General features: G+C 42.0%; 1 protein-coding gene across 4 annotated transcripts in view; it reads left to right on the forward strand.

Moving 5' to 3' along the window:
- The first annotated feature begins 310 nt into the window (after positions 1-310).
- The window catches only part of ERLIN2 (ER lipid raft associated 2), a 35,803-nt gene continuing 14,040 nt past the window's right edge, over positions 311-22,073 (forward strand). The window contains exons 1-6 of one of the 4 annotated variants that reach the window (XM_007476337.2): positions 311-392; positions 9,461-9,582; positions 11,812-11,893; positions 13,153-13,199; positions 15,914-15,975; positions 16,147-16,272. In XM_007476337.2, the coding sequence (XP_007476399.2) occupies positions 330-392; positions 9,461-9,582; positions 11,812-11,893; positions 13,153-13,199; positions 15,914-15,975; positions 16,147-16,272 (502 nt within the window). In that variant the 5' untranslated portion in view covers positions 311-329. Of the gene's footprint in view, positions 393-5,808; positions 5,950-9,460; positions 9,583-10,565; positions 10,683-11,811; positions 11,894-13,152; positions 13,200-15,913; positions 15,976-16,146; positions 16,273-22,073 lie in introns of those variants that run through there. The other 3 variants (XM_001381807.3, XM_056813508.1, XM_007476339.3) reach the window with 3 other exon arrangements.

Here is a 22,073-nt window from a genome sequence, read left to right on the forward strand (position 1 = left end):
CTTTGAGATCTTCTAGTTCATGATCCTCTTTTTACAGAGGAGGAAACTGAGGCCCAGGAAAGGGATTCGGAGTTTATTATGTATCAAGTTACTGGGGGGGGGGGGGGGGGGAGGGAGGGAGATAAAAATGACAAGCGTCTGGCTCCCAAGGAGCTCCCGATCTGGACCAGACCTCTCACCCTCAAAGTGGCCGGATCGATACCACAAGGAGGCTGCTGTTCCCATGGCCGAGCCCAGCTCCCGCGCTTCCAAAGTCCCCCTATTGAGTGCCAGGCCGGGCACGCCACTCCCACCCACCCCCGCCCCCATCCCTCTCAGGCCCATGGGGGATGGGAGGGCCCAGGGGAACCGCACAACAGCTCCGAAACCCACACGACCGCGCACACACGGAGGTAACTCTAAACGTTAGCGCCTGGGCAGGAGGAGGGGCGGGGGTGGCGGAAAGGGATGAGGTTTTTCCAGCGCCATTCGAAACTGTCAGGCGGGTGATTAATGACCAACAGGTTTGGAATCGCCTTTATTGCCAGATCAGTATTGTTGCCCGTGACAGCTAATGAGGTTGGACAGGCTTCTCCACAGTGAGCTTTATGGGCCCCCGCTCCCTCCCCTGCAGAGCTCACGAGCCCTGCCAGCTTTTGTGCGCAAGAATGCCGGAGCCCCTCACCCCACTCCCACCCCCTCACAGACGACCCAAGGCCACCTCCTCGGCCACGCGGGCCGCGGTGGCACCTGAGAACAAAGGCCCAGGAGCAAAGGTCTCCGTGCCCCCGGCCACCTCGCCCCCGCCGGGAGCTGGGGAGCCTGACCAGGGAAGCCAGGCAGGGTAGGAGAGAGAAGTGACTTGGGAGGCGGATTCAAAAACTGCGAAGAGAGGAGCGAGACCCAAGGGAAGCCCCTTCTCCTTGGATTTAGAAGCAAGGAAAGGCTCCTGGACTCCCCTTCTGGCCAGTCTGACTGACTACAGGCAAGCAGCGCAGCCCTAACGAGCCCATTCCAAAGGCGGCCAATAAAAGTCGAAAAGGATTTTTATACACTCACCGCTTCGATCAGACAGTGAAGGGGTGAGAGGGGGTGAAGGGAGTCCTTCAGAATGAGGGGGAAGGGAAAGAGTTTGGGGCAGAGAGGGAATAATAATGGTTAATTAATTCATTATCATCATCATCTTTTTCTTAAAAAAAAAAAAATCAAATCCCTCCCCCTTCAGCGCTGTTAAATTCAGTCCCGAAGAGTTCAGAAATGCAGCCAGGCTCAGGTTGGAGACTGGCGAAGTACTGGCTTTGTTTTCCCGGCTCTTACAAATAATATTTACTTTTGTACCGTTTCACATCTTTATACAGTTAAGCATGTGTTTGCCTGTGGTTTAATATTTGAAGCAGCCGGGGCTGCGTAATAAGCAAAGCACTCAGAAAGCCCAGAAAGACCCCACTGCTTAAAAATCTATTACTTTTCAATGTGATATAAATGTATTTTGCTTCTGCTCAGAGCAATTTCCTAGTTTACTCTTATTAAACTGGGAGTCAGCTTCGCAGAGTTCCTTGATTTATGAAACACATACTAGATTCATTAAAACCTTAAAAGATTTAATACATTTTATCAGGACATTAAATCTGTGCTGGCTTTTTAAATCAAATACCTGCCATATTTCATCTCCCACACCCTGCACACTTATTTAGGAACAGTAAAATGTGGCCTGACAAACATTAAGGCTGCTTGGGGCCTGATTTTTTTTTTTAAGTGACATGAAAGGCCTCCATGGTGGGATTTACAACAGAAACCCTCCCCTCAATCTGTCCCTCCCCAGAAGAAGTGACTCTCTTCTTGGTGAGCGATTCCATTAGGATGAGTTCATGGTCCCGAAACTTTTCCTATCAAGGATAGTGCAAGTGTAAAAGTCATCTAGTCCAATTCCTTCTCTTTGCAGACAAGGAAACTGAGGTGGAGGGAGAGTGAGTGGTTTGCCTCAGGCCACACAGCTAATTAATGTCAGAACTTCCTCTGGAACCCAATTTCCCTGACTTTCAGCCCAATGTTCTTTGTATTACACCATACTACACATCTTTCCATTAAGTGGAAAGGAAATCACCTCGCCCCAGCAGGGGATGAAATAATAAAATAAAATAAAAAAGTCTTCTCTTTCTGAAGTTTCTGACAACTTTATTTCTACAGACCCAACGACCAGTGAGTAAGAACTAACTAGGGTGGCTTTGAAAGCCTATTCTGGAATCTGATTTGGCCATTTTATGATGTAACATTCCCTCTAAGGATTATAGGATCTCATTCACAGATTCAAAGTGGGAAGGGACCTCAGGGTCACCCCAATCTAACTCCCTGTTTTTACAGATGGGAAACTGACCTCCCTCCCTCCATCAAGTGGCCTGCATACCTGGATATCCTTATATCCAGTCAGGAAGCATAAAGTTAAAATTGGAGCTCAGGTCCGGAGACTCTGAACCTTGCTAAATGGAGAGGTCACTCATCTCCCTGGAGTGGAGTAAGAAGGGATACCACAGCCACCATTCTCAATTTCCTAAACAAATGATCCTGAAAATGCTTTCTCTAAAACTGTTCTCTCCAAGGTTATCAATGATCTCCTCATTGCTAATGCCAGTGCCCTTTTATCAGCCTCCATCCATCTTACCTCTCTTCACTTCTTGGACTCTGTGGGACACTCTACTCTTTCTGAATGTTCCCTTTTCTCTTGGCTTTTGTAGAACTGCTAGTTCTCTGTGTGTGTGCATGTTTTTTTAAACACTTTCTGTCTCAGTAACAATTCTAAGACAGAAGGGTAAGAGCCAGGCAAAAAGGGTTAAGCCCATAGCTGGGAAATGTCAAATTTGAACCCAGGTCCTCCAGACTCCAAGTCTGGTGCTCTATCCACTGAGCCACCTCTCAGTCTCTTCTTCTGGGTCATCTGCCTTGATTTCTTCCACCAGGATAAGGGGTGTTTCCCATATGGCTCTGACCTAGGCTTACTCCTCATCTTCCTAGGTAATCTCTCTTTAGCATCCACAGACATGGTAATTTATTTCCATTTTTCTTCTCCTCTCCAATTCTGAATCTTGACCATAACAAAATATTTATGAAGCCAGAGACTTAAATAAGACTTTAATTAGATCCATCTTCCCACTTACAGCCATTGACTGTAACTGAGGATGGGAGAAGTGATAGTACCCTGCCCTCATCAGACCACATCAGGAGTACTTGTGCTTGAGCTTTGGATGCCCTGTTGTAGGAAGGACACTGAGAGGCATGGGAGGCAGAGCTGAATAGAGAAGGGAATAGAAGATGTATTGTATGTATGTTCAAGAAACTGGGGATACCAAACCTAGAGAAGGTTTAGGGGAAACATATCTATAGAGCCATCATGTGGAAGAAAGATTAAATTTGTTTTGCTAGGCTGCAGGGGAAAGAACTAGGAATAATGGGTAGATAGATGGATAGCGATACCTAGGCATAGCTACATTTATAAACACTAAATGCATGACCCTTACTGCTCTTTTGCCTTGGAACCAAAACACAATATTGATTTTAAGATGGAAGGTAAGGACTTAAAAAATAAATGGAACATTTATAAAGTGCTTTCTTTGTATCAGGAACAATGCTAAACAATGGAGGTACAAATAAAAAGCATGCTAAACTGTCTTTGCCCTCTGGAGTCTTATATTCTGATGGGGAATGAAAGGAGATCCTGAAAAGGAAAGAGTACAGAGAGAGGAATATGCTTGTGATGGCATGGCTAGAGGGGTCTGGGAGTGCTATAGAAACTTAGAATTGAGCAAAATAAAGCCAAAGGTCAAGGGAGGCTTCAGGGGTAGAGCCCAGTTTTCCAGCAGGAAGGGAGAGGGTGGAGGTGATGACCAGATTGAAGATAACAGATGGCTGGAGATGATTGCAGTGATATAGATTTCAGCTCTACATACAAAACAGCCCTTCTTAATAAACAGAGCTGCCCAGCAGTACAATAAGGTACCTTGAAGACCATCATAAGAGATCTTCAAATGGAGGCTAGATAACCACTAGTTAAGAATAGCAGGACAGGAAGGAAAAACCTATACTTGAAATCCATCTCTGACACTAGCTGTGTGACCCTGGGCAAGTCACATAACCTCATTTTGCCTCAGTTTCTTCATGATTAAATGGAGATGATAATAATAGTAGAACGTTTCTTCCATTGTCCTACTGGCAAACTTGCCCACAGTCTAAAACCCCAGAAGATTTTCAAGGAGCAAACTCCAGTCTCTTCTCCTTTGGCAGTGCTTCTTTCTCTTCCTCTTTAGATGGAAGAATGTTGCAGGTGGAGGTAGGGGTCTTGGGGAGGAACCCTCATTGTACAAATGAGAAAATAGTCTCAGAAAAGTCAAGTGGTTTCCACTTCAACACAAAGTTGTTAAGTGGCTAAGTCAGGAATCAAACCCATGTCTACTGATCCCAAGACCATGTGCACTCTCTGTTAGGTTCCATTTCTCCATCTCCTTAAAAAAAAAAAGTCCCTTCCCCTCACCATATTTGGTGTTCTCAGGGAAATAACACCCATTTCTACAGCACTTGAAAGTTTACCAAGTTCTTTCCTCAAATCATTTTGGTAAGGCTGATAGAACAAGAATTATTATCCTCTTTGTCTCTTGGACAAGTGTTTTCATCAATGAAGGGACCTCCCAGGGTGATAACTCCTTCCCATGCAGATGAGCAATTACTCTGGAATTGATGGGTTTCAAAAACTGACTAGGGTCCTGAGAGGTTAAGATGATTTGGCCTGAGCCCCCTGGCCAGTTTGAGTTGGAAAAAGGTCCTCAGAGATCATCTAGCCCAAACTCTTTTTAAAAAATTGATTAGGAATCTGAGGCCCAGGGAAGTGAAATGATTTACAAAGTTGTACTGGTGGTAAGCAGAGGCACTTAGGTGGTACTGTGGATAGAGGCCTAAGACTGGAGTCAGACCTGAATTCCAATTCTGCCTCAGATATGACCCTGGGCAAGTTACTTAGACTCTTTCTGCCATGGTTTCTTCAGCTGTAAATGGGGATAATAGTAGCATCTATCTCTGAAAGTTGTTGTGAAATTTGAATGCAGTGCTTGGCATAAGCTTGTTGTCATTTCAGACCTGTTCAACTTTTCATTACCCCATTTAGGGTTTTCTTGGCAAAGATACTGGAGGGGTCTGTCATTTTCTTCTCCAGCTCATCTTACAGATGAGGAAACGGAGGCAAACAGGGTAAAGTGACTCTCCCAGGGTCACACAGCTGGTAAGTTTCTCAGGCTGGATTTGAACTCAGAACAAGGGGCCTGGCACTCTATCCACTGCACATTAGATGATTTCTAATATCCCTCCCCGTTCTAAATCCTATGGTCCTGTGAACCCAGCATGTTGGGGTAAGGCTGCCTCTCCAATCCAATTCACATAATATTTCCCATTCTTTCCTATTTCCTGTCCAAGGTCCTCTGCTTTTCTATCTGTGAAATGTAAGGACCTGATGATTTCTATTTGAGAAATAGCCTGGACCTCAGTTTCCACGTCTGTGAAATGGGGAGAGTTGGGCTAGGGCAACAGGTCAAGGGTAATACCCTCCTTCTTCTCTCCCATCTTCAACAACTTCCCAGGATAATTTTTTTCCCTGTCCACCCTCCCCAATAAAATTCCGTCCTTTCATTCATTCATTCCCCAAGGCTCTCTGTCTCCTCCCTCCCCTCCAGCCCCAGCTCCGCTCCTCGAGGGGGACGGATGGGACCGAGGGGATCGCGCCCCCTCGTGGCTAATCGGGGCGGGTGACTGCTGCCAGTTGCAGAAGCCGGGTGGGGGCGGGGCAGGGAAGGCTCTGGGAGAGAGGGAGACACAGGAATTCTGCCCCCCGCGCCTCCTGATGACGTCTCCGGTCGGCGACGGACCCGGAAGGAGGAAACGTGCTGTGCTGAGCGGAGTGGCAGCGGCTGCCCGGGGAGGGAGCTCGGACAGGTACTGAGCGCTAAAGGGACAGCTTTAGATGCCACCCTATCCCACTGCCCCTAACTCTCTCCCCTCTTACTCCTCTCCCAGGGCCTCTCCTGACTCCCCCAACTCGGATTCCTATCCTCTGGGACAGGGGTCTGCAAGCCCACCGCCCCCTTCCGACTCCTCTGTCGCCTCCTGCAAGTCTCTGGGCCTCAGTTTCCTCAACTGTAAAAGGAGGGGGAGGGATTGGCTTGAGGACCCCTAAAGCCCTTTCCACGCTTGACTCCCCTCAGTGTCCCAGGGCCCCTTTCTGGTCTCTGTCTCCCGACTCTCGGGTCTCCAAGGCGCCTTCTGCCCCCAGACATTCTTTGGGCCATTCTCTGCCGGGACGTAGTGCAAAAGTACCTCGCCGGAGTCCAGGCTGTCGCCTTGAACGACCTGGGGAACGGAGCCTCTGTTCTAACGGCGAAAATAAAGGGATTAGTCGTAACATCGTACAAAGTCACCGCCTTCCTCTCCCCATTTTATAGATGACGAAGTCGAGGGCCAGGGAAGAGAAGTACGACTTGGAGGCGGAGGCAGTCACTTAGGGATTAAATCAGGTGGAGGCATGCTCTTGGAGTCAGGAATACCGGAGTTCAGACCCTACTTCAGACACTAGTTGTGTGACTCGGACACTTCTGTGTGCCTTGGTTGCCGCACTTGTAAAATGAGGATAATGGCACTTACTTCCCAGGGCTGTTGTAAGGATAAAATGAGCTGTAAAAATGTTTTTCAAACGTTAAAGCACTATATAAATGCTAGGTAATGTAAAGTTTTTTGCAAACCTTAAAGCACTATGTTTATGATAGCTGGAGGGCAGCCAAGTTGCACTGTAGAGTCCAGCGCCTGGTGTCAGGAAGGTCCAAGTTCAAATGGAGCCCCAGATATTAGCTGTGTGACTCTGAGCAAGTAATTTACCCCGTTTGCCTCTGTTTCCTCATCTGTAAGATGAGCAGGAGAAGGAAATTGCAAACTATTCCAAGTATCTTTGTCAAGAAAACCCCAAATTAGGTCACAGAAGAGTTGGACATGACTGAAAAGACTAAACAACAACAAACGGAACAAAAAATGCTAGCTGGTATAAAGCACTATTTAAATACTATCTAATATTAAGTTGAAGAGTTAGCATTCAAACCTGGATCTTCTGACTCCAAATCCAAAATGTTTTCCACTTCGGCAAGCTGCCTCTTGGTCCCTGGAGTGGAACTTGATGAAGCCCCACCTTTAGCCATGGGGATACTCTGACTTCACTTTCATCAACTTCTGATCCAGTTTAGTTGCCTATAGGGGCTGATGAATTCAAAGACCCCAGTCTTGGCTTTTTTTGCAAGTTTAAGCAAATGCTCTTGAAGATACCTGCTCCCTATTTCTTGTCTGCTCTCCTATACACTTTCTGGTATAAGGATGAGAAAGTAAAATTTGCTGATATGGGCCCAATGCAGGAAGCAAACCAACTCCTGACTTAATATTTCCAAACTATATTCCTTCAGCACCTGCCAATATAATTACAGTGGCCATATTTTACAAATTAAAAATCATTACTTATAGTTGGGCAAAAGATATTTCTTCTTCAGGGCCTCTTTCAAATTATACTATCCTGGAAAATCCAAACTGGGGCTGCCATCACAATAGTATGTGTACCCTCACACAAAGAACTTTTTTTTTAAACAGCACTATCCATGTGGAAAATGGTCTTTGCAGTATATCTCTTTGGGTGCTAAGAACTCATAGGAGCTTAAGGTGCCCCTTATTATTCAAAGGCTATTTCAAAAAAATAAATGTATAAATCGCTGCTCTAAAGTTTTCTCATGTTTGAACCCAGCTGGATGTTCATGGCCAGAATCTCTAGAATTTCAAGTCCTTCTTTCCTGTCTGGACAGATATCCCTGGGGGAATATAATCAGCTATAAAGTATTATTCAAGTAGCATGTATAAAGCAGTGCTTTGCATTTAGTCATTTTCCCAAGTGACAGGGCCCTCCCCTATTAAGGGCCAAATGAATAATGGGGGAAAGGAGAGAGGAGGAGGAACTCTCTAGAAAATCCTGCCCTGGAACCCTGCTGTGCATATACTGTCTATCACCCTAGCATGTGAAAAGAGTAAATAACAGTTTCCTTTGAAATAGCCTGCAATTAGCATTGGGTGGCTCTGGCTGGAATTACATAGCCACAGTCTCCTGTTCATTTGACATCCTGTATAATTTGGTCAGTCAGCACTTGCAGCTGGCCTGCTCCCCCTTGACAAATATATGTCACTTCAAACTGTGCCATAGGAAGATCAGTTAGTTGAAGAGCTTGAGGATGTTTAGCCAGAGAAGAGATTTAGGAAAGATGTGACAACTGTTTTCTAGTATTTAAAAGACTATCAATAGGAATTGGGATTATACATATTTTGCTTGATCCCAGAGGGCAGAATGAGGACCCATGAGTAGAAGTTTTAAAAAAAAGCAGATTTCAGCTCAATTAAAAACAAAAACAACTTCCTAACAGTTATATCTGGCCAAAAGTGGGATTGGCAATTTCAGGAAGGAGAATTCTCAATCACTATAAACCTTCAGACTGGGGCTGGATGATGACTTCTTATTGTGGTAGGATACATTCCTGCTCAGGTAGGGATTGGACTAATAGCCTCTTTTTAGCTCCTGAGATTCTGTGTTACTGTGTCTCCAGTGTTCACAAGCAGAGAAATATGAATCTGAATTCTACTTTAGGCTCTTCCTTGGATTATGACTGACTCTGAAACCTGCTCTGCTTTAGGGAATCAGGGAATAGTTTCTGGGCTTTTGAAGATATAAATGTTTAAGAGTTTTTCATCTGCTGATCCTTAAATAACTTGAGGCCATCCAAGCCAAGGCTCGGGGTAAAGAACTACAGAATTGGGGCAATCTACTATACATAAAGACTCTGGAGAGGTTTTATAGTCAAGATGACACCTATAGATGAAATGAAAGTTTGGATCCCACCAGAACCAATCAGTAAGGCTGAAAGCTCAGTGGAACAGCTTAGGGGTCTTACTGTTTTGGCTAGAATAGAAACTTCAGTCCTGCAATTGTTTGATTTCTCATGCTCAGAGAATCTGGATTTGCCCTGGTGACTCCAAAAGACATATATAGAATAGAGCAAGCCCTTGCAAAGAGCATGCTTTCTCCTTGAATCTGCTTAAAGGGATGTTTGTCTTTATTATACAAAATTGCATCTCTCCCAAATACCTTGCATTTATCAAATTCTAAATCTTGATATTTCTCCTTATTTTTGATGGTATGTATTTCCTTGCTATTTTCTATTAGAATTTGCAATACTGCTCTCCCCCCAACCCTTCCTCCGATCAGGTCAAAGTAGTTGCAAATTTAGTTTTGTGTTCCACTTACATTGGTACAAGAACAAACCTGTGTAAGCAGTCATGCATGATGCAAGGTATGTGCGTTGGTGAAATACTGTTGTAGCTTTTCTCCTGGGTCCTAACCATCACGTGTTTACCTGCACCCCTTCCCTAGAGTAAGAACTTCCCAATGGCGCAAGTAGGGGCAGTGGTGGCTGTGGCGACTAGTTTCTTCTGTGCAGCCCTCTTCTCAGCCGTGCATAAGATTGAAGAAGGGCACATTGGGGTGTATTACAGGTAAGAAGATGGGGCAGGGCTGCAGAGAGTTTCCAGCTTTTTGAGATTGTTGATGGTTCTTTGCTATCCTGCTACCAGGGCTGAATTCTAGTTTTGTTGGGTTTGTTTTCCTGGGGGAAGGAACATTCTGTTAGGGTTGCTGATCTATAGTAACAGGTACTGCTAGATCTATTTATATTTATATATATATATATATATATATAAATATATATATATATATATGGCATCCCAGAACTTTTGTGCAATTTTGAACTTTAAGAATTTAAGCTTTAATAGCTTAAAACTATGCTGAGACTTTTGGGATACTGTATGGAGCTGCATTCAGGTGACACTATTGATGACAATGTTAATCACAATAATTGTTCAGAGTACTTTCCTCATGACTGCCCTGTGGAGTGGATAGATCAAGGAGTGGCATCCCTATTTTGCAGATGCGATAGCTAAGGGTCAAGAGAAATTTGCTCAGTGTCATAGGATTATTTGAACCCAGCCCTTTTCTGTCCATCTATGCTGGTTCAGAATCAAAATGTAAAGAGAATGCTGGGTTTGAGAAGGGTTCTAGATGTCAGTTTTCCATTCACTTATGCCTAAAAGGTTTCCTTATAGGTTCCTAGGTTGCCCCTGAAAAAGCCAACTACCTCCCTTAATAGTTCCAAGAGAAGACAGTGTTCCCACCATGTCTGATCAAAACAAAAGTGACTTTTTAGGCCCTTCTAAAAAATTAGGTCCTCTGGGGCTCAGTACATAGAGAGCTAGGCCCAGAAGTTCTGTGTTCAAATTTGGCCTCAGATGCTTTCTAGCTGTATGACCCTTGACAGTTGCCTAACCCTCACCACTCTTCTGCCTTGGAACTGATATTTAATACCAGTCTCAAGGGTTTTTGTTGTTGTTGTTGTTGTTGTTTTTTAAGTCATATCCTCTGTTTATACATATTGAGGAGACTCTCTGGGAGGTTCTTATTGGAATAATTAAGCCATCTAATTATCTGTGCTTTTAGTACTGTTATCCAAAAAATTTACCTCATCATGGTGAGGAGTTCTCAAAGATTATCCCATTGACTGCAAAACCTGGAAGGTCCTACAAAGCTGAAGAGGCTTCAGGTATGACCTGAGGATATGCTATGTTTGTTGTCTATGGACCAGCTTCACTATTTTCCCAGAGGCTCAAAAGGATTGCTGCCAAATGACATTTTTTTGTTTCTAACAATAACCACTTACAAGAATTGTCTTCTAAGGCAGCTTTTAATCTTCTTTGTGACATAATCTCCTTTGCCAGTCTTGTAACACCTATGAACCCTTTCTCAGAATCATATTTTTAAATGCACAAAATAAAATACATAAGAAACCAATTATATTGAAATAGTTAAAAAAAATTTTTTTCAAAGTTCATAAATCCCAGGCAAAGAACTTCTACACTAAGGCACAGAGGAAGTTGTGTCAGAGAAGGGGAATTCCCCTCTGACAAAAGCCCAGATCCTTGGAATAAAATTTTGATTTAAGAGTAAAATGTGATTGTGTTGCTGAGCCTTCTGTGGCCTTCCTTTTCTGAACTGAATTGGAGGAGACATCAATCAGCAAGTAAGGACTTATTGAGCAGTACTTATGGGCATCCTCATTAATGGTCCACACCTGATTTTTAGTGTTTAGACTGACTTCCCTTTACCCAAAATACTCCTGTGCCACTTCCCCTTAGCATCAGACTAGGGGAAAGAAACTAAGTTTAATATCCATTTATGTACCACAAAAATGGAGAAAGTAAATCTATTATCCAAGAAATAGCCCAGTTATATTACAAAGCTTTTGATTGGCCACATCCCTCTGCCCTAACATTATTAAATGTTGACCTGAATTTCTGCTTTCAGCCTTCTTAATGGATTGTCATCTCCTCACCAGCCACTGAGTACCACTTGTGGCAAAGCAAAACCAGCTTCTACTCTTACCTCAACTCCAGCCAGAGATTTTTGTCTCATTATAGGCAACCTGTGTGCCCACTTCATTCCTAACAAAGTCCTGACTCACTCATCAGCTGGAGGCTGGTCATTAGGAATATCACTGCTGCCTAATACATAAGGACTGAGTTGAAGGGAGAGTAGGGAAAGAGAAGGATCAGAGAAAGCAAAGTTACCCAAAAGGCTTTTGATACTCAAGAGAGTTTGTATGTTCAGTGTCTATGATTGTTCTGAGCTCTCAGACTCCCAACAGGAGCTGTAACTCTCTTCTTTTCCTGCAGAGGTGGTGCTCTGTTGACCTCCACCAGTGGCCCTGGTTTCCATCTCATGCTTCCTTTCATCACATCGTATAAGTCCGTGCAGGTACTTTGGCTTGTATGCTGTAAAGATGCTTACATTTGAATGACTGGATTGGGGACTATTTTTTTTTTCTCATTGGGTGTGAAAAGTACCTCTTTGTGAAACTAAGTCAAAGCCTTTGATATTCAAGAAATACACTCAGTCTTCTCTGATACCAACAGTTGTTCCTTGGGGCTCCTTGTCCTGGCTCACATGTTCTTCCTGTTCTATTTAAACTAGCAGACATCTCCATGGCCACCATTTCCATGGCATGTCCCAAGCTGAAGGCTCTTATTTATTTCACAACAGAGTAAACCCACACAAAAAGTGAGAAGTGAAAGTAAAAAAGGGATTTGCTCTTCACCTCCAGCCAAACCTCAGTGGGAAAAAGTATGAGATGAGTTTGGCTTAATTAAAATTCAGCCTCAGAGAGATGCTCCTGAACTCACAAGGTACCCCAGGCTCCATGGACTGAGTGACTAGACCAGCTTTCCCAGGCATACCCTGTATGTTTTTTCTCTTAGAACAGTGCAGTTAATGTGATACAAAATGGAGTTAGAGATAAGGTCAGATAAGAAAAAGAAGGCATTGGGGAGCTCTGGGAAGCATGTCCTAAAGGAGAACTAGATTGCTCACTCTTATATGAGGAGGCTGGACTAAATCAGAATGGCCTTCCCTTGAAGGAACACTCCCCATTCCATGGGTATCTCCCAAAGTCACAGAATGTTTGAGCTACAAAAGACCTTCAAAATTAGTTCAACCGCCTCATTTTGTAGGAGGAACTTAGAGGGAGGGAGCATTTTGCCCAAAGTCACACTGAATTAGTAGCAGAGTTTGGCCTTTGACCTAGGTCTCTTCACTGCCAGTTTAATATTCTTCAGATAAAGAGAATGAAAATCTTAAGAGAATGGTGGGTTTTTAGTGCCTACTTTACTACTGACGACTGAGAGGGAGAAACCCTCTTCTCAGGTATCAGTGGGTTTATGGGGTATGCTGATCTTCTCAGAGTTTCCCCTCTGATTGCAAAGGGATGTGTCCCTTAGGACAACTCTTTCATTGGGTAGCTTTCTTCCTATGAGGTCAAACTTCCTTTATATCAATCATTGACCCAGAAAGTACTCAGTCAAATAGGGACAGGCCCTCCAGTCTCCCTGCTAATTTACAGATGGTGAACTTGAGTGCAAAGAATTGTCCCAGAACAAGTCATTAGAGGTGACAAAAAAGAAGACAGCGTTCTTGCTTCCCCACCCCTTTCAAACCTTTTCTGTTTTCTCTCTTTACAGACCACACTCCAGACAGATGAAGTGAAGAATGTTCCTTGTGGAACGAGGTGAGGAGCCAAGAGTGAAACCCTTGGGCCCCAAGAAGTGAAAGAACAGGTTTTTAGTGGTAGTGGTTTGTCTTTTTTTAGTTCCTTCATGATTCCTTTCCTCCTCTTATCTCCCTGCACTTTGGCCTGTTCGTCTACCTCTTCATTTCCTTGTCACAATAAACAATAGATAAGTCAACAAATCCTTTTTTAGAATGCTGGTTGCATGTCCAGCTCTGTGTCTGCCACTGCAAAACTACAAAAACATAATAATTGCTCACATTTATACCAATCTTTCAGGCTTTAAAGCACTTTTACACGAATGATCACATTTGAGCCTCACAACAACCCTCTCAGGTCAGCCATGTTGTGAGACCCATTTTATATAGTTGAGGAAACTGAGTTTCAAAAAGGTAAAGAGACTGTCCCAGGGCCATAGAACTAATATGTTTCTGAAGTGAGACTCAATCTCCAGGATTCATGACTCCATATAGAGTTTCTCTTTTGCCACAGTGCCTAGAGGTATATTCCTCCTTGCTCTCAAGATTCTTATATTCTAATTGTGGAGTGCACATAGATGAAATGTAAGAGCCATCCTCTTGAATTGGGGCTTGGCAGTTTATTAATTTTTTGTAGTCTGGGGTTTATTGCTCTCTGTCTCTGAGCCTCAGTTTCCTCATCTAGAAAATGGATATAATTATACTTAAACTACATACATCTCAAGCACAATGTGAAAAAGCTGTTTTGATGAGCCTTGAAATTATGTCAGTCAGTCTGAATCATTTATTAAATAAAATATAATATATTTATTATATGCCAGGTCCTATACTAGACACCAACAGTACAAAGACAGAAATGAAAACAATCCTGACCCCTAAGCAACTTACTTTCTAATGGGAGAGAAATATACATATAGATATTCAAAATAGATACATATTTATGTATATCAAAATAGATATCCAAGATAATATTGAGGTGAGGGCACTAGTGACTGGAGAAGATCAAGACATGCTTCATGTAGACTATAGCCTTTTTTTTTTAAGCCCTTCCTTTCCATCTTAGAATCAATACTGTATTTTAGTTCCAAGGCAGAAGAATGGTAAGGGCTAAGCAATGGAGGTTAAGTGACTTGCCCATAAGTCACATAGCTAGGAAGTGTCTGAGGCCAGATTTAACTTCCCCCTCTAGGCCTGGCTCTCAATCCACTGAGCCACTTAGCTGCCCCTTAGAGTATGGTATTTGATTTGAGTTTTGAAAGAAATAGAGAATTCTAAGAAGAAGAGATGAAGCTAGTACAAAGGGTACAGTGATGGCAGATAGAGTGGCATATGGAAGGAACAGTTGGAAGGCCAGTCTGGCTGGACTTCAGAGTTCAGTATAACAAGGTTAGAAAGGTAAGTTGGGAGCCAACTCACAAAGGGCTTTAAAAGCTGAGCAGGAGTTTATATTTTTTCTTAGAGGCAGTAAGGAGCCATTGGAGTTTATTGAGTAAAGGCCTAACGTATCCAGATCAGTGCTTAAAGAGTATTACTTTGACAGCTGTATGGAAGAGTAGAGAAAAGTAGAAGACCAATGAAGTGGCTCATTCAGCAGTCTAGCTGAGATATTAAAAGAGACAAATAATGATTTTCAGTTGATGGAATATGATATATTAGCTATATAGAATAAGGGAGAGTAAGGAATTGAAGATTAGACTGAGGTTGGAAACTTGGATAAATGGAATGTGCCCTTGATAAAAATAGGGACGTTTAGGGGATAGGAAGAAGGGGTGAATTTGGAGAGAAAGTTAATCTGTTTTAGATATGTTGAGTGTGAGGTGCCTGTGGGACTTCCAATTTTTATATGTAAGACTAAAACACAGGAAAGAGAAATACCTATTTATACTTTGCTAACTCCTCCACAAATTTGTCCTCTAACTCTGTTTAGTATTTAGAATAGTACAGCTTCTCCCACCATACCCCCAGCCTCACTCATGCCTTCTTCCACTGAGCTCAATGGCAAGTCTTACAATGAATCCTTTTTTAAAATGCCCCTATGTGCCATAGGCCCAGGGTGTATATCTGAAGTTGCTGATATGATCACCCCTCCCTTTCCCAGGAGTTGTTTGGCCTCTAGGGCTCTCTTCTTTTTTCTGGAGAGGGTTGGAGGCTAGTTGTTTAAGGAAAAAGGTGCTGTTCATCCAGAACCAGACCTCCAGTTGTCTCCCTTACTGACCAACCACCTTTTTCCTACTACTCTAGGGTGTCTCAGACAAGTTGAGGCAGCATCTTGTAGGGTGAAAGACACTGGACTTAAAAGACAAGACTAAATAAGGGTTAAATCTTGTCTCCAACTCAAGTATGTTGATTCATTTCTCATGAGCCTCAGTTTCCTGATCTGTAAAATGCAGTTGTTAATGCACTAACTGCCTCATGGAAAGGTCAAAGAGAATATACTTTGCAAACTTTCAAGCACTTATAGATATGAATACCATCTGTGGGAGCTGTTATTAGGCAGTGTCAGTATGTTTTCCATTTAAGATTTTTTTTCTTATTAACTTGGAAGAACACTTTATTTGGGAGCCCAGAGATGACCATTTTAGTGCATGCAAGTCACAAGTCAACTTTGCATTCTTCCCACTCTTTGGATTTTTTTCCTACTCTTTTGCTGCCAAGTCACTTAGTTCATAATCTCAAGAAATTTACTAGATCCTCAAGCTTCCTCTCTGACACTTTTGTCCCTTCTTCTTCCAACAGTGGTGGCGTGATGATTTACTTCGACAGAATTGAGGTGGTGAACTTCCTGATATCAAATGCTGGTGAGTTCTCCCCATATTCGTCATCTCCAGAAAACCTAACTGATTCTCCTGAGTGTGGGATTCTTGTGATTCTCACAACCCTCGCCTGCAAGAACCATTCCTGATCTCTGCAGATGTGTCTCCTACATCCCTGCCCTGTCCAACTCATCCATCTTTCCTTCCTTCCTTCAGTTTATGATATAGTGAAGAACTATACCGCCGACTATGACAAGGCCCTCATCTTCAACAAGATCCATCATGAATTGAACCAGTTCTGCAGTGTACATACGCTCCAAGAGGTTTACATTGAACTCTTTGGTAAGTCTCCTGGAAAAGAGTTCTTTTTACTATCCTACTTTGCTTCTCAGTTCACTTCCTAATTCAGAGTTTTGAGCATATATATGCCCTGGGCTTGGGAGTATATACATGGGGTGGGAAAATTTAAAGCATCCATTGCTTGGATCCTGGTCACAAAGTGGGTTCCTAGGGACTGTTAAAGAGTCTGGGATAGAAGAAATGCCCTTAGAGATAAGAATGGGAAAGAGATTTCCTACCAGTGGCCAGGATAGAACAGAACAGAACAGAATGTCAATCTGTTCCTTCTTTTCTTGGCTTATAAATTCTGTGAGACCAGGAATTATCTTTTCTCCAGACTCAGTGCCTCCCCAACACTTAGCATAGTGCCCTGCCCAGAAAACTTAATAAATTTGGAGGAGTGTGGGGGCTGGGGGGAGAGCAGGGATTGTGAGAGCTTTCTCTAATCAGGAATGACTTGGCTTTTTAGCTGACTCCAGGGAACATACCCTGACTTCAGCTGCAGTGGAAGGAAATAGTTGACCCACAGCATTACTCTTTTGGGGATTTGGGGTCCTCTTAATCTTCTTCCCTTACTGCTGATAGGTTTCTGCATATTGTGTTTAGGGTTGATGTCGGTAAAAATAATTCACATGGGTGTTGTACAGCCTGCAAATAGGCCACTGGTGCAAGATAGTGATGCCCTTGAGAAAAGTGATGAAACCTCCCAGTCAGTGGTAGAAGCCTCACAACCAGAGTCATTTAGAACCAGGATTGCAAGAGTATTGCCAGATAATTTTACAGGGAGGAAGTCTCTTCAAGCTTTAGTGGGGCAGAACTAAAGGAGATGCAATGGTTCCATCTTTTCCCAAGCTTGAGTGATTAGTTCTTAGGCTGAAATGTTGTTGGGGTTTTTTTCCCCTTGCTCTAAGAACTTGCTCTCATTCTCTTTTTGCTGATACTTCAAAGGCCTATGCTTTTATTATTGTGTCCTCTGAGACAGAGCCCATCCTCCCCATACCCATAGGTGGTTTTCATGCATTTCTGTGGCTAAAAAATTGTCTTCACCTGGGGGCTTTTCTTTTTTCTTTCTTCCCATTTTTATTGCTATCTTTTACTTTTTATATCACCTACATTCACCATATATCCTATCCCCTGCTCTTTCAGAAAGCCATCTTTAAAAAAAAAAGAAAGAAAAACTCTTACTTTCTGTCAGTATCAATTCTAAGACAGTTGAATGACAAGAGCAAGGCAATGGGGTCAAATGATTTTCCCAGGGTCACACAACTAGGAAGTGTCTGAAGTCATGTTTGAACCATGGTCCTTTCAACTCCAGATGTGGCTCTCTATCCATCTTACTCTCTAGCTCCTCCATAGAGAGCTATCTTTTAGGACAATAAATAACAGAGAAAAGTTTGACAAAGGTAACCAGAATATCAGCTAGGTCTGTTTCTACACCCTTTCTTCTTTGGCTTCAAACTTATCTTTATCATTTCAGGGCATCCTGTGTTGTCTTTTGGTTGTTCTTTCCATTTGCAAGATTGTAATCATTGTGTATACTTTCTTGATTCTACTTATTTTACTATCAGTTCATATAATGAACTTGTTTGGTAAACTGTATTTATCATAATCGTTGTTTCTTACAATGCAGTAGTATTCCATACATTCATTTGCCATAATATGTTTAGCCATTTCCAACTGTCAAGCATTTACTTTGTTTCTAATTTTTTGTAACTACAACAGTGCTGCTGTGAATATTTTGGTGGCCAGTGGGACCTTTTTGTCTTTGAGTAGCTAGCCTTATGTTAAGGAAGAAGGCTTTTCACATTCAGCTAGGGTGGTCCTTACTTCATAGCTTTTCTGTTTTGACAGAGCCTGTCAGGGCACACAGATCCTTAGCACAATCTTTGAGAACCTCAGGACCCCTGGACTAGGGGGATGCATCAGAGGAGAATTTTAGTGGAGATTTTGCTATTTAGACTCATACATAATAAGACAGATGAAGTCTAACTGCCCACAAATAATGATACCTGGTCACCTGGTCCTTTGCACCTGCTCCTAGATAGTACTCAGTGCACCATTAAGAATGGCTTATTATCTTTTGATGGGAATAAACATTATCTTAAAATAAATTCATAGGGGGCAAGCAGACTTGTGATACTCATGTATCCCAGATATATAGTTATGAGGCTTGGTGCTCATCAGGGTAAATTCTAAAAGAGAGAGGGAAAAGGGGGGTGAGGGGGGAAAGAGACAGAGAGAGAGAGAGAGAGAGACAGAGAGAGAGAGAGAGAGAGACAGAGAGAGAGAGAGAGAGACAGAGAGAGAGAGAGAGAGAGAGAGAGAGAGAGAGAGAGAGATACATAGACATATACATAGTGATACTAAGAATAAATATTTGAAATATTTCATAGTATCTTGGGATTTAAAACAGAGATTCTTAACCTTGGGTTTATGGATCCCTAAGGGGTGTGTAGATTGATTTCAGGGGGTTTATAAACTTGAATTGGGGAGGGGAGGGAGGAATCTAGGTGATTCAGTAGATAGAGAGTCAGGCCTAGAGACAGGAAGTCCTGGGTTCAGATGTGGTCTCAGACACTTCCTACCTATGTGACCCTAGGCAAGTTACTTAACCCCAGTTACCTAGGCCTTACCACTCTTCCTGCCTTGGAACTGATACTGAATATCAGTTCTAAGGCAGAAGGTAAGAGTTTAAAGAAAAAAAAAACTTAAATGAGGGGAGAGAGAGATTACATTTGTTTTCATTAACCTCTAATTGAAATGTGACATTTCCAGGGATCCATTTCTATTTTATTTTGATACCTTGCTCTAGTTCAACAAATTCCCTCCACAGTCCTTAAACAAAGGTTATACCCCTGGTTTCCTCCCTTCCCACCCCCAGTAACAGAAAAATGATTGACTCCTGAGATCGCCTATTCTTTTAAACAATTTTAATTGTTTGGAATTTCATCCTTTCATTGAACCCAAACATGACTCATATAGTTTTTCTCTTAGCCCTGCTTTTTGGGATCAAGCAAAGCAAGTCAGACCCTTTTTCTATGAGATATTCCTTCAGTTCCTTAACGGTAGAGACCCCTGAGTCTCCTCTCACTAAGCTAAGTACCTACAGTTCCTCCAGCACATCTTCTGTCAATGATTTCAAGTCTCTTCACCTTCCAGTGAGTGTCAGCTCTGGATGTACCCTCAGTTTCTTAATGCTTTGTATAAAATACAGTGGCAAGAATTGAAGTCAATACTTGAGTAGTGCCCTGGCCAGGGAAGATGGCATGAGGTCTCTCATCCCACTCATTATGAACTCTTAAATTCAGTTTATACAACTCAAACTCAAGATGGGGGGGGGCGAAGGGGGGAAGTGGAGTGGGAGCAACAAGGGGATTTTAGTTGGCTCCCTTTTCTCACTGTTGTTTTATGTAGTATTTTCAGTCCACTAAAACCCTCTAAATCTTATCCCACAAGAACTATTGTCTAGCCACCTGTCCTCTTTACTTGTTCAATGATTATCTTAAATCAAGTGTAGAATTTTACCATGAAGGAGCAGCTGGGTGGCTAAGTGGATTGAGAGCCAGAACTAAGGACAGGAGGTCCTAGGTTCAAATCTGGCCTCAGACAACTTCCCAGCTATATGACCCTGGGCAAGTCACTTAACCCCCATTGTCTAGCCCTTAATGCTCTTCTGCCTTAGAACCAATATACAGTATTGATTCTAAGATGGAAGGTAAGGGTTATTAAAAAAAAAAAGAATTTTACCTATAACTATTAAATGCCATTTAATTAGATTCATCCCATCATTTTAGCCTGGTGAGATCTTTTGAGATCTATCATCTAATATCCAATGTGCTAACTGTCCCTACCCACCTAGTGTTGTCAGTGGATTTTATAAGCATGCCATATTATCAATTGATAAAAATGTTGAACAGTGTGGGACCAAGGGCAAAATCCTATTGTAATACATGATTTCTCCCTGCCTGTTAACAGTTTATCCATTAAGTCTTTGACTGTGTCCATTCAACTAGTTCTAAACGCACCCATCTTGGTTATACTCCAGGCCACAGATCTCCATCTTATATACAAAGATATCATAAAAGATTTTGTTAGATATTTTGAAATCCTGATGTGCAATGTGTATGATTTATTCTTGTTAGAAAAGGAAAATCTCGCTTGAATTCTTTCTCATATTTGAAATTGGACTGATTGGTAACAATCACCACTTCCTCTTATTTTTAACATTCATTTTTTCCAAATTTTGAGTTCTATACTCTCTCCTTACCTCCTGCCCCTCTCCCATTCATTGAGAAGACAAGCAGTATATTAGTTACACATATGAAATCATGCAAAACACATTTCCATATTTTTTATTCCTCCCTCTTTTTATTCCTTTTTAAAAATTATTTTTACTTCCTCTTAACTATTATGTGCCATTCCTTTAATATTCTAACCTCATATTTTGTGTTCTAAAATCATAACTTGGATGAATCATGACTTAATGCTAAGAAATTTAAAGACAAACTTATATTAGCTTGGAAAAGAGCTGACTCTTAAATTTTCAGTGTGAGCATTTATACTTCAGGAAGCAGTAAGGCTCTAAATCAGCCCTTGCTCTATTGTTTTGTTGATTGCTTAGATATAAGAAAGTGATGGAGAAAAATGTTAATAATGCCAATTGAACTTAAAGTGTGTCATAGATATGTTTTCCCACCCAGAGAGCCAATTGTTAAATAGTACACACTCCCAAAGTGGTAGACTTCAAGATCCAAAAAGTTCTTGATGGACTGAAATGATTGACCAAATTTAATAAGATGAAATATTATAAGAATAAATGCAAAATCTTGTATTTAGATTAAAATAATTATAGGAATTTAGCCCATACTTCTAAAGTTACGCATGTGGAAATGAAACCAAAGGATGCAGTGATCTAACCAAACATCAGAGATAGAATTTCAGCTTAGACCTTCTTACTCCAAAGTCAATGCCTTTCTATTAACCGCAGCCACCTTCTTTTTTTTTTCTTACTTTCTGTCTTAATGACAACTGTGCAAGGACTAGACAAATTGAGATAAATGATTTGCCTAGGGTCACACAGCTATGAAATGTTGGAAGCCAGATTTGATCTCAGGTCCTCCCTGACTCCAGACCTAACACTCTATCCACTATGCTACCTAGTTGCCCCCATGCTGTCTTAATAATTAATTACAAAAGCATAGATGGAATGAGAGGAAGTAATAGACAGAGGTTCATGTGAAAAGGATCTGAAGGTCTGTAAATTCAGTATGAGTTACTATACTATTGATGGGGGAACCAACAAAGCTAATGTAATTTTTGGCTTCATGTCTATGTATTTTTTTGTTCAAACCTATAACTTCCATCAATGTAGGGGATTATTGGTATGGAGATGCCCTCCACTAACACAGATCAGAAACTTATCTCAAATTTAGTCGGTTATCTAACAAGTATTTATTAAGAAACGCTTGTTTATTAGCTTACTATGTGCCAGGCACTGTGCCAAGCACTGGGGATAAAAAGAAAGGCAAAATTAATAGTCCTTGCCCTCAAGGAGTTCACATTCAAATGGAGAAGACAACATGCAAAAACTTATACATACAAGACAGAGATAGAAAGAGCTATAAAATAGAGAAGTATGAGAGACATAAGATATATAGAGGTAGGGAGAGAGATAAGATATAGAGATAAGAATGAGAGATATAAGCTAGAGGTAGATAGAAGAGAAAGAAATGGAGGGTAATCTAAGAAGGAGACCCTAGCAGTGGAAGGAACTAGCAAAGGCCTTCTGCAGAAGTAAATATTTG

The sequence above is a fragment of the Monodelphis domestica genome, chromosome 1 (genome assembly GCF_027887165.1).
Source record: "Monodelphis domestica isolate mMonDom1 chromosome 1, mMonDom1.pri, whole genome shotgun sequence".
Classification (NCBI taxonomy): Eukaryota; Metazoa; Chordata; class Mammalia; order Didelphimorphia; family Didelphidae; genus Monodelphis; species Monodelphis domestica.